The 11,532-nt window shown below is 30.6% G+C and overlaps 2 protein-coding genes across 2 annotated transcripts; both read left to right on the top strand.

The window, feature by feature from the left end:
• Positions 1 to 2,391: 2,391 nt before the first annotated feature.
• Positions 2,392 to 4,438, top strand: LOC108319943 (pectinesterase-like). Its single transcript, XM_052869238.1, has 2 exons — positions 2,392 to 3,393; positions 3,586 to 4,438. The coding sequence occupies exons 1-2, from the start codon at positions 2,427 to 2,429 to the stop codon at positions 4,281 to 4,283; spliced, it is 1,665 nt and encodes a 554-aa protein (XP_052725198.1). The 5' UTR covers positions 2,392 to 2,426; the 3' UTR covers positions 4,284 to 4,438.
• A 4,237-nt stretch (positions 4,439 to 8,675) lies between these two features.
• Positions 8,676 to 10,583, top strand: LOC108319917 (pectinesterase). Its single transcript, XM_017551223.2, has 2 exons — positions 8,676 to 9,656; positions 9,771 to 10,583. The coding sequence occupies exons 1-2, from the start codon at positions 8,693 to 8,695 to the stop codon at positions 10,466 to 10,468; spliced, it is 1,662 nt and encodes a 553-aa protein (XP_017406712.2). The 5' UTR covers positions 8,676 to 8,692; the 3' UTR covers positions 10,469 to 10,583.
• The last annotated feature ends 949 nt before the right edge of the window (positions 10,584 to 11,532 follow it).

Genomic DNA, 11,532 nt, shown 5'->3' with positions numbered 1-11,532 from the left:
CGACGCGTGTAAGGAAGAGCGGAACAAGGCAGCTTCTAGAATCATGACGTTGGAAATATAAAATTCATTGATGGCATTGGCGGTCCTGTCCTGTCCCTCTTCTTTTCCTTTTTATTTTTGGATTTTTTTTTCCTGCAAAAGATGTATTATTGGATTTAGTTTGTTAGAACATCGTTTTAATATATTTATTTTCAGTTTTATTACGTCACACAACTTTTTTAAGACTTCATATCTATTTTCTGAACTTTATAATATCTCATTTAATAATATATGTAATTTACATTTTAACCAAGATATTTATTTAAAATACAAATTACTTTTAATAACTTTTTAATTTTAATGATTCAAGGAGTTAAATTTGTTATCAGCAGTGTCTACTATAAAACTTTATAAGATTCAGATTTTAAATTATAAACTCTAAATTCTAATACGTTTAAGCTCTTTTTACTAAATTTTAAATTATTCATTCCTTTCAAAAGCCAAGAGTCTGTTTTAATCTTTTTAAATAATCACAAATTGAAAAATAAAATCGAAAAACATCTGTAGAAATTATTTTTTTTAAAAAAATAATCATGTTTTGTAATTATCAACCGTGCCTAATCTCATGCAATGAATATATCATAACTATATTATATACACATTATTCACAAAATTTTCCATCTTTTGTTGTTTCCTTTGGTATTAAATTTCGATAACTGTTGTTGAAAGCAGTACTTTGTTTGATTATAATAACTTGTGCTTAGTCTGACCACCTTTTACACACAATCTACATGCAACTTGTTATATTATAATTAATTAATTTATGTATGGAACAAAGTATAGCATTACTGTGGGTATCTCATAACACTAGCTCACGCTTAGTAACATAGTATGTTTATGTGGGCTGGCTGGCTAACTTGAGTTGCTGGAATTTGTATTGAGTAAGCATTTTTTACGAAGAAAACAATTGGAATAACGTCATGTGGGATTAATAGGATGCTTTTTATTACCTAAAACATTTAGTATTTTCACATAATATAAGGAATAAATGTATCATTAACAAAGTATAGCATATAAACTAATTTATTACCTGCTTTCTCCCCATTTAATATGAGTTTTCTACCATTATTAAAAGTAAGAAATGAAGTTAATGGATCACATTGTCTAAGCTCTTTTGATGGTTTTAAAGTCCTGAATTAAATTAACATTGTCAACAACTGAAATTATTGAGATGACAATAATTGGTATTATGTTATAGATTTATACTTTGTTTTATGTGATAATAAAAACTAATTAATTAATACTAATATTTTTTTTATCATGTTTGTTGTTTCAAAATATAGAGTTTTTATAAAATATTACTTTTGTTGCCTTTAAAAATAATTTAAAACGTGTTTATGAATTATGAAAGTGAAAAAAATGTGTATTGAAATATACATAAACAAATAAAATTAAAAATATTGTAATTTTAGAAGTTAGAATGAAAGTGTAATTCTAACTATATGGAAGCATTTTGTTTTTTGCTCCAGAACGTGTATGTGTTTATATGAAACGCATTACAATATAGGCATGTCTACATCCCTTTTAAATATTCAACCATCTGTTTAAGATGTTTTATTTGTATTATTATTGTTATTATTAACGTTGTTTAACAAGTTGTTTTATATAGTAAAAAAAGTGAAAGAATGATGACTATGATGCAAGTTGCTTTATAAAAACGCAGTTAATAATGGCCATCACGATGAAGAAGCGAAAAACAAGGCTTTCTTTTGTCACGGTGCAGAAGATTATGAATGACAATGAAGAAGATGACCGACATCCCATTACACTTTACCCAATAAAAATGGATAAGATGTTTAAGAGAATCAATCTTGTGTTGTGATTAATAGAAAAGATTAATAGACTATGCACGTGACATCCTATTTGAAAATATTAATAGAAAATTGTGTTGTGATTGTTTGAATAAAGTTTCAGATTATGCTAAGGTCGGGTTCAATGAACAAGATTAAGATTGAATTAAATATGAGCCTCTGCTCAATAATGTCTTCTACAAAACATCCATTGCCTCTTATTATGTCTCCTGCAACTAAAGTGGCTCCACTTGCCATACTTTTCTTTTAAAAATTATTTCCTGTCACATGCCATAATTCGGAGCTTAATTATTTAAACTTATATATAAACTTAATCTTAACAAATATCTATCTATGCAATTAAAAAAGTTCGCACTATCATTAAATTAATGGAAAACATTGATAAAATAATTTGGATTCGTGTTGTTAATAAAAAAAGATATCGTTGATGACAGCTATTTATAATTTTATTGTAAAAAAGTAAACTTTTCCACAAAAACTTTTTATTTTTTATTATTGAATATATCCTCGTGTAAGAAATTTAGGGCTATATAAAGGAGAAGGAGGCAAACTAAAGGATCACGAAGAGGCAGTGAGATGGCTACCCAACAATCTCTGTTAGAGAAGCCTAAAAAGTCCGTTTCCAAAACTATCTGCTTACTCCTTTCTGTAATTGCAGTTCTGAGTTCATCAGCTTTTCTTGCTTCTTATATCTTCAAACCATCCTCAGTCTTCAACGATTCCTCCCTTAACCATGTCTGTCATCACGCACTTGATACTACATCCTGCTTGGCACATATCTCAGAAGTAACCCAAACTCACACGTTCACCGCAACAAAACGCCACAAGTTCGATTTGCTCAAATCGTTCCTGAAAAAACACGCCTCACATATTGAGAAAGCCATGGGCGAAACCAACGCTATCAGATTCAGGGTCAACAATCCGAGAGAGGAAGCAGCTTTGAAGGATTGTGTGGATCTGATGGAGTTGTCCTTTGACAGAGTTTGGAACTCCATGTTAGCACTGACAAAGCAAACCACCGAGTCGCATCAAGATGCACACACGTGGCTGAGTAGCGTGCTAACTAATCATGCAACTTGCTTGGATGGATTAGAGGGTGCTGCTCGCAGTGTTATGGAGGATGAACTTGAGGACTTGAAATCTAGGTCAAGAACCGCTCTGGCGATTCTTGTTGAGACGGTTTTGCCACCGAAGGTTGAACAGATAATTGACGAACCCCTGAATGGGGACTTTCCCTCGTGGGTCAGCATCAGGGATCGGAGGCTTTTGGAGAGTGGGGTTGGGGACGTCAAGGCCAATGTCGTGGTGGCTCAGGATGGGAGTGGCAAGTTTAAGACTGTCACTGAGGCTGTGGCATCCGCACCGGACAACGGCAATACAAGGTACGTCATTTATGTGAAAAAGGGAACATATAAAGAACACGTTGAAATTGGTAAGAAGAAGAAAAACGTCATGCTCGTCGGTGACGGTATGGATGCAACTATAATCACCGGAAGCTTGAATTTCATCGACGGAACTACAACCTTTAACAGTGCCACCGTTGGTATGTACTGTCTTCCCCGTATATTTCCAGTTTCTCTGTTATGTTTGACCTAATTATGTTTGTATTCCTGAATAAGTGAAGTTACCATTTTGATTGAATGATCAAAGATCTGAATCACAATAAGACACAGATGAGTATAGGACATCTTGAATTTTCGAACACTAACCACGTATAGTTATACGGGTTTTGCAGCTGCCGTGGGTGATGGATTTATTGGTCAAGATATATGGTTTCAGAACACAGCGGGAGCGGCAAAACACCAAGCGGTGGCTCTTCGTGTAGGCGCCGACCAATCTGTGATAAACCGTTGTCGCATAGATGCCTTTCAGGACACTCTCTACGCACACTCGAACAGGCAGTTTTACAGAGACTCTGTCATCACTGGCACCATTGACTTCATTTTCGGAAATGCCGCTGTTGTGTTCCAAAAGTGTAACCTGGTGGCCCGAAAGCCCATGAGCAACCAAAAGAATATGGTGACGGCTCAAGGAAGAGAAGATCCAAACCAAAATACAGGAACGTCAATTCAACAATGTAACCTAACACCGAGTTCAGATCTTAAACCTGTTGTGGGTTCCATCAAAACTTATCTGGGTCGTCCTTGGAAGAAGTATTCGAGGACTGTTGTGATGCAGTCGTCGATAGACAGCCATATTGACCCAACGGGATGGGCAGAGTGGGATGCCCAGAGCAAGGACTTTTTGCAAACGTTGTATTATGGAGAGTACATGAACAGTGGAGCAGGTGCTGGAACCAGCAAGAGAGTGAATTGGCCTGGTTACCATATCATCACAAGCGCAGCAGAAGCCAGCAAATTCACAGTAACACAACTCATCCAAGGAAATGTTTGGTTGAAGAACACTGGGGTCAACTTCATTGAAGGTCTCTAAATGCTTCTATCTGTCTCTCATGAGTTTGGTTTTCATTTCTGAGGAAATTAAGAAAAAGGATGCTTACCATGGTTGTCTCTACTGCTGCTGACACGTGTTTGAAAATGTAATAAAGAATCTGCTAAAAAAATATTAAGTAATTTCCGTTAGACTAACTTTCATTTGTTTCGCTAAAAAAACAGGTATTAATTAATTGTTTGAAAACAATTTTTTTTTTCAACACTGGACATAGAATGTCATCACATCATCACATCTAGATAAACACCTTATTCTTAACTAAATAGGTTACTGATTAAATACTGAAAATGTTTCATTTTAAAAAAATATGTGAAATGAATTTATTAAATGCACAAAGTAATTAAGAAACATTGGATTTAGTTTGATATCATGGAAGAGACACACCGGATCATAATCATGCTAAGATACATTATCAACTTTTAGTCTTTTGGTGCATAATAGAAAAGGAAACACTGTGTGAAAGTGTATGTATGTAGTTGACCATTATTTCAAGCAGATGAAACCAAAGAAACAAAATTATATTTAACAATAATAAATTATTATCAATGTCTTCCAAAAATTCTCCAATTTATAAAATAAACTCTTATAATATTTCATGTAGCTTATGATATATTGTTAAAAAGAAAACATCTAATGCTATATTAAAAAAATTCTAAGAGTAATACTAAATACGTTCAATATATATACACACACACACATATATATTTGATAAAATCTAAATTATTTTTTTGAAATAAAGTCAATTAATTTTATGTAATTAGATTATTAAATATTTTTTTAATTATGTTGTGTATAATTACATTTCTATTTTAAATCATACTCTTAGGTATATATATTTATCTTTACTACATAATGAAACACAAATTCAAATCACTTTTCTTTTTTATATTATTATATCACGAGTTTATGTTTTTTAGACTTTATCTCTTTGTGTTTGAAATTGTGTGCTTCTTGTTTTTTTTTTTTTTGCATAGACTCTCACGCTCTAAGATTTTTCTTTTCTTTTTTGAACTATCGTGGCTTCCGACTCCAACACGTAGAAATAACAAAAAAAAGAGAAAATAAATAAAGAAAGAAGATATGAATGAAATGAATTTTTTACATTCTTTTTATTGGTTTTTTATTAGTTATGTTTATATTATATAGCTGAGTGTGTCATTAGATTTGGAAGTGTATTTTAAATTACTCAATAATATGTTTTGAAATATTCAATTCAAAATATATTTCTGGATTCAATAATATATTTGGTATCATACAATCCAAAACCTATTTAAAATTCTATACCTCATCTAGATTAACTTCTCATATTTTATTATAAATTTACAAGGGCAATATGGTGAAATCTTAATTTAAGAAAAATGCAGAGAAAAAAAAAGGATAAGACTCCTTACTATCGGCTCAAAAACACAATTTTACTTTTGCACTCCTTGTTTTTCTTCTCCCACCCACAATCCAGAAATTTTTTCTCTGTTCCTCTTTTTTTTTTATTTACTAAGATGACATTATGTACACCTTTATTACACTATAACATGATTTTTAAAAAGGTGAGAATTTTATCCCCCGATAGCCGAATTTTGACTTTGTTTTCATATTAAAATGCTAGAATTTTTTTCCTGAGGTTCTGAACTGAATTTTTAGATTTTTTACTATTTTTGTGATTTTTTATTATCCATAATTGATTTAATTCTTAGTTATATAATTCAAACAAAATACTTAAAATTATCAATCATTACATTAATTTTTATACATTATTTTGTATTTTACTTTTTACTATTAAATTGATTTAAAAATTAAATCATTTATTAGAAATAAAAGTTTAATTATTAATTATAGATAATATACAATGACTCTGTTTTTAAGGTTATGTTGTTTTCTGTCGTTTTCACCTATGTTGGAATATTGGGCTTTCGTTTATATCTTTTTCTATGACATAATTTTATTGAAATTGTTTCTTATAACTAAAATTGATTCTTTTAGATTTTATAAATTCAAGATTTTAGTTTTTTTGTTTACTATATTGTTGAAGATGAATTTATAAATTTATTCTAAAAATCTACGGAGGATATTAATAAATAAAATTTCATATTATATTCGCGTCTTTGTATAAAATATATAAGAATTTAATTAAGTAAAAAATATAAAAAATAAATTATTAATTAAATTTATCTACTCACGATTACATTTTAAATAATATTAAGATTAATTTTAAAAAATAATTAATATTAAATAAGTTTAATACATAATAAAACTCAATTAAACTAAAATATAAATTAATACTAAAATTAATTCAAATAGAAAATATAAGAACCAAAATAATAATTAAAGCTATTTGAGTAATAATGACAATTACAAAGTTATTCCGTTCAATGAGTGGATAACCTAATGTGCAACTCTAATTATGACTCATGCAAATAATGGAAAACGAAATTCATACAGTGACCACACTTGGGATATCTTTTTCCTAGTAACACAATTATGGAAGTGAAAAAGGTACAGAATGCACATGCAATAGTCGGCAGCTTATAATAAATTAATATAAATATGTTTAAATAAAATAATTATTTGGAGAGTTTTTCTTTATATTATTATTGAAAGTACCAAAAGCTTTAAAAAGTTCTGAACAATCACACCTAAATTATATTAAAATATTATAAAAAAGATATTATCAAAGTATCATTATTCATTAAAATATTATAATATTTTTGTAATCTTATTTTGATAGGGAAATTTGTTATATTCATTCCACATTATCTTTTATTATACCTTTTTTTATTTTTTTTTATATATTTTACTTTAATAATATATTAAATGAATTCACAATATCATTTTTCTATTATCTTTCTTAATTTTAATTCTATATTTATGACATTGAATTTTTTTTATTCTTGTTGAAATTAATCTCAATTCTTGAAATCAAATTAGTTTTAAAATTAATCATATTATCAAATTAATAAAGACAAATAAATAAAATGTTAGTGTAGTAAAATACCTGGTTTTCACCAAAGAGACAAATTGCAATTGAAATATTTTTTAAGAAAGTCTTATATCTAATGTCCATCTCATAAACAATATTATTTCATTTAAAAATACATGTGTAAATTAAAATAAAATAACAACAAATTTATAATTACTGAACAAGGGAACTGTTCTAATTTTCTGTCATTTGTCTTGATGGTTTTTTACCTCAATTAATTAGTGTTACAAGGTATCCAATTAAATTTTCATTGTACACAATTTCCTACCCATTACATTAATCATAAACAATTTCATCTATTTCTTTTACCTTGTTTTTATTAAAACAAAAATAATATTTATCAACTTAAAATAATTTATTTTCTTATCTTTCGAATAAGATAAATGATTTCTCATTAAGAAAGAAACTAATGTGTTATATACTTTTCTTTTCTAATATATATAATTTTATATATTATCAACACTGTGTCTCTTTTATGTTTTTATTTGTAATTGTTACTAAATATGAAAAGTAATAATACTTTTGACACCAACAAAAATTTATATTTATTTGATATTATTTTTTATTATTTATTTTGTTTTTTATTTTACAAGTATAAAAATATATTTTTCAAAATCATTTTACTCATACAAAATCAAATAAATGTGAACATATATCACCTTAAAAAATGTGTAATGCATAAACAGAAGTGTCAATGTGTATATAACCAAAGCGCGCGTGATTTAGTGTGACTACGTGGAAGGATGAGAGAGATTTACAGGGACAAAACATCTTGTCAAATTCACACATAACCTACAAAGGCAAGAAAAACGTGTCATAATATTATTCTTTTTGAAATGATATTTTCACACTCCAATAAATATATACAATTAAATAACATCTATTATTTCATTCGTTTTCTTTTTCTCATAAAATATAAAAATTATCTTTCTTTTTAACAATCACAGTACTCCCAAAATATTATTGCTCTGATATTGATACACCTAGTCTAAGAGGTCATAAAAGAGGTAAATTAAGAAAAAAGAAAAGTAAGAAAAAATAGTGAATATCATTTTATTATCTAGACTTATTGTAGTCTTAAAATGTCATTACTCTTTCTTTCTATCTTTAACTTGGATTACTTTAATTTATTCTAAATTAACTTTAAATAATTTATACTTAATGTACACTATAATTTAACTTAATCAACATGAAATCTTTATCAAATATAATAGTATATAATATAGTTTCAAGTTACAAAGTAAAACAAATACAATTAAAATATTATTATTTTAAATTGTAAAATGAATATATTACAAAAAATTACAGCATCAATCAATTTATAACCACTTATATTTTATCTGACAAAGTTATTTCGGCCTATATATACAAGGGCAATGATGCATAGCCAAAACAAGTCAGTGGTATACTTAGAAATATGGCTATCCAACAATCTTTGCTAGACAAGCCTCGAAATTCTATTTCCAAAACAATCTGTTTAGTCTTTTCTGTAGCTGCTGTCATATGTTCATCAGCCTTTGTTGGTTCCTATCTCATCAAATCCAGTTCCTTCCTTAACCAGTCCCCTCTTCAACATCTCTGTCGCCATGCACTTGATAATCCATCATGCTTAGCACATGTCTCAGAAGTGGCTCAAGATCCCATCTTGACCACCACAAAAGACTACAACTTGAATTTGTTCCACTCTTTCTTAATGAAATCCACCTCACACATTCAGAGAGTTATGAACACAGCCAGTTCCATCAAACTCAGGATTAACGATCCCCGAGAGGAAGCAGCTTTGAACGACTGTGTGGAGCTAATGGACTTATCCATCAACAGAGTTTGGGATTCGATGGTGACTCTAACAAAAGAAACCGATGAGTCACAGCAGGATGCACACACATGGCTAAGTAGCGTGCTCACTAACCATGCAACTTGTTTGGATGGGTTAGAGGGGACAGCTAGAACCCTTATGCAGGATGAACTCGAGAACTTGAAATCCAGAGCGAAAACCATTCTGGCCATGTTCCTTGCTGTTTTGCCTCAGAGGGTTGAACCAATCATTGATGAACCACCGAACGGGGAGTTTCCCTCATGGTTGAGCAGCAAGGATAGGAAGCTTTTGGAGTCCAGTGCTTTGAACATCAATGCCAACGTTGTCGTGGCCAAGGACGGGAGTGGCAAGTTTAAGACTGTGGCTCAGGCTGTGGCATCTGCACCTGATAACGGGAAGACAAGGTATGTTATTTACGTGAAAAAGGGAACATATGAAGAGAATGTTGAAATCAGTAGTAAGAAGACGAACGTGATGCTGGTTGGAGATGGTAAGGATGTAACTATAATTACTGGCAGCTTGAATTATATTGACGGAACGACCACGTTTAAGTCCGCCACTGTAGGTATGAACCTTTCCCAATTTATTCTACTCAATGGAATGTTTATATGCATTAAACTATTATTTTCCAAGGCTTTAATTGTAAAAATTGAAACTAAGTAGTAGCATGGGTTTGCAGCTGCTGTGGGGGATGGATTTATAGGTCAAGACATATGGTTCCAGAACACTGCAGGTCCACAGAAGCACCAAGCAGTGGCTCTTCGAGTAGGTGCGGATCGATCCGTCATAAACCGATGCCGCATCGATGCCTTCCAAGACACTCTCTATGCCCACTCTAACAGGCAGTTTTACAGAGACTCCTATATCACTGGCACCGTTGATTTTATATTTGGAAATGCAGCGGTTGTGTTTCAAAAGTGCAACATTGCGGCCAGAAAGCCCATGAGTAACCAGAACAACATGGTGACAGCCCAGGGACGGGAAGATCCAAACCAGAACACAGGAACTTCGATTCAACAATGTAACATAATACCAAGTTCGGATCTGAAGCCTGTGGTAGGGTCCATCAAGACTTTCCTAGGCCGGCCATGGAAGAAGTACTCGAGAACCGTTGTGATGCAGTCCACAATAGAGAGTCATGTTGACCCAACAGGATGGGCAGAGTGGAATGCCGATAGTAAGGACTTTTTGAACACGTTGTATTATGGGGAGTACATGAACAAAGGAGCAGGTGCTGGTACCAGCAAGAGAGTGAAGTGGCCTGGTTACCATATCATCACAAGTGCAGCAGAAGCTAGCAAGTTCACGGTAACACAGCTTATTCAAGGAAATGTTTGGCTGAAGAACACCGGGGTCAACTACATTGAAGGCCTCTAAAATGAAGTCTTTAGTATGTGCGACCCGTCTAAGGTTTGGACATCTGGGGTTGTACGAAGTTTCGGTGAATGTACGATGTTATGTTTCATCTAAAATAAAATTTCTTTGTCTGGGACTTCCATTGTGCTTCCTTCTTTGCTGTTGCATGTTCATCGTCTTATGGATCTCTTTATCCCAAAATCAAACGTCTTAGAAAGAAAAAAAATCTTTATCCCATCGAACATTTTGTTTATGTAGAAGTTGCTTTTCTTTTTTCTCTTCTTCCTTCCTTTTTTGTTACTGAGAACCTCGTTGAACTCGAGTTGTCGCTGTTGTTCAAAGTCGAGTAAACAATTACTTTGTTTTCTTTCCTTCCCATTATATTTGTTTTCTTACATTTGAGTTCTTGTTTTTCTTTGACACTCCTTAATTTTTGTATATTAAGATTTTTTGTTGTCCTGAATTTTGTAGATTGAATTTTTTATTGGATTAAGATTTTTACAAAAATTGATTTTTGTGAGGTGAACTGGGTTCTCAGTCGAGAGATAAAGATGATGAATAAAAAATTGGAGAAAAAGCTCACAATAATAGAAAATAAAAAATGGAGAATATAAGTTAAAAATTCATTTTTTTTCTATCTCGTTTGGACATGTTTCCATTGTTGAATAGAAATATATATATCCAAAATAACCGATATTAAAAATTCCTTCCATGCACTGGTACTATATTCTTATAATTTTATTATTTAGTTAGTACTTTTAATATAGTATATTTGATTGTTAAACTTAACACGCATTAAATTCTTTACCAAACTTTAAGTAAATTAAGCATGATTTATTTTCTTCTAAACATATAGTATTCTTGCTAATTAGTATAGCAATTAAGATATAATAGTACAATTGTGAAAATAAATGTAATATAAAAATATTAAAAATAGAAAAATTATAAATAGTATAATGATTAAAATAAATATGGTATATAAAAATATTTAAATTAATAGTATAATGATTAAAATAAATATGATATGTAAAAGTATTTAAAATAAATTTCTTATCAATATGTTACAATAAAATGGTAAGAATAAG

Source organism: Vigna angularis, chromosome 10 (genome assembly GCF_016808095.1).
Source record: "Vigna angularis cultivar LongXiaoDou No.4 chromosome 10, ASM1680809v1, whole genome shotgun sequence".
NCBI classification, from domain to species: domain Eukaryota; kingdom Viridiplantae; phylum Streptophyta; class Magnoliopsida; order Fabales; family Fabaceae; genus Vigna; species Vigna angularis.
The sequence above is the reverse complement of the archived record's forward strand: the minus strand, read 5'-3'. Positions and strand labels throughout refer to the sequence as shown.

What these genes read in the sequence shown, in the direction of transcription:
- LOC108319917 (XM_017551223.2), top strand. Translation starts at nt 8,693, where the DNA reads ATGGCTATCCAACAATCTTTGCTAGACAAGCCTCGAAATTCTATTTCC. An exon ending in GTTTAAGTCCGCCACTGTAG is followed by an intron (nt 9,657 to 9,770) that starts GTATGAACCTTT and finishes ATGGGTTTGCAG; the next exon opens with CTGCTGTGGGGGATGGATTT.
- LOC108319943 (XM_052869238.1), top strand. Translation starts at nt 2,427, where the DNA reads ATGGCTACCCAACAATCTCTGTTAGAGAAGCCTAAAAAGTCCGTTTCC. An exon ending in CTTTAACAGTGCCACCGTTG is followed by an intron (nt 3,394 to 3,585) that starts GTATGTACTGTC and finishes CGGGTTTTGCAG; the next exon opens with CTGCCGTGGGTGATGGATTT.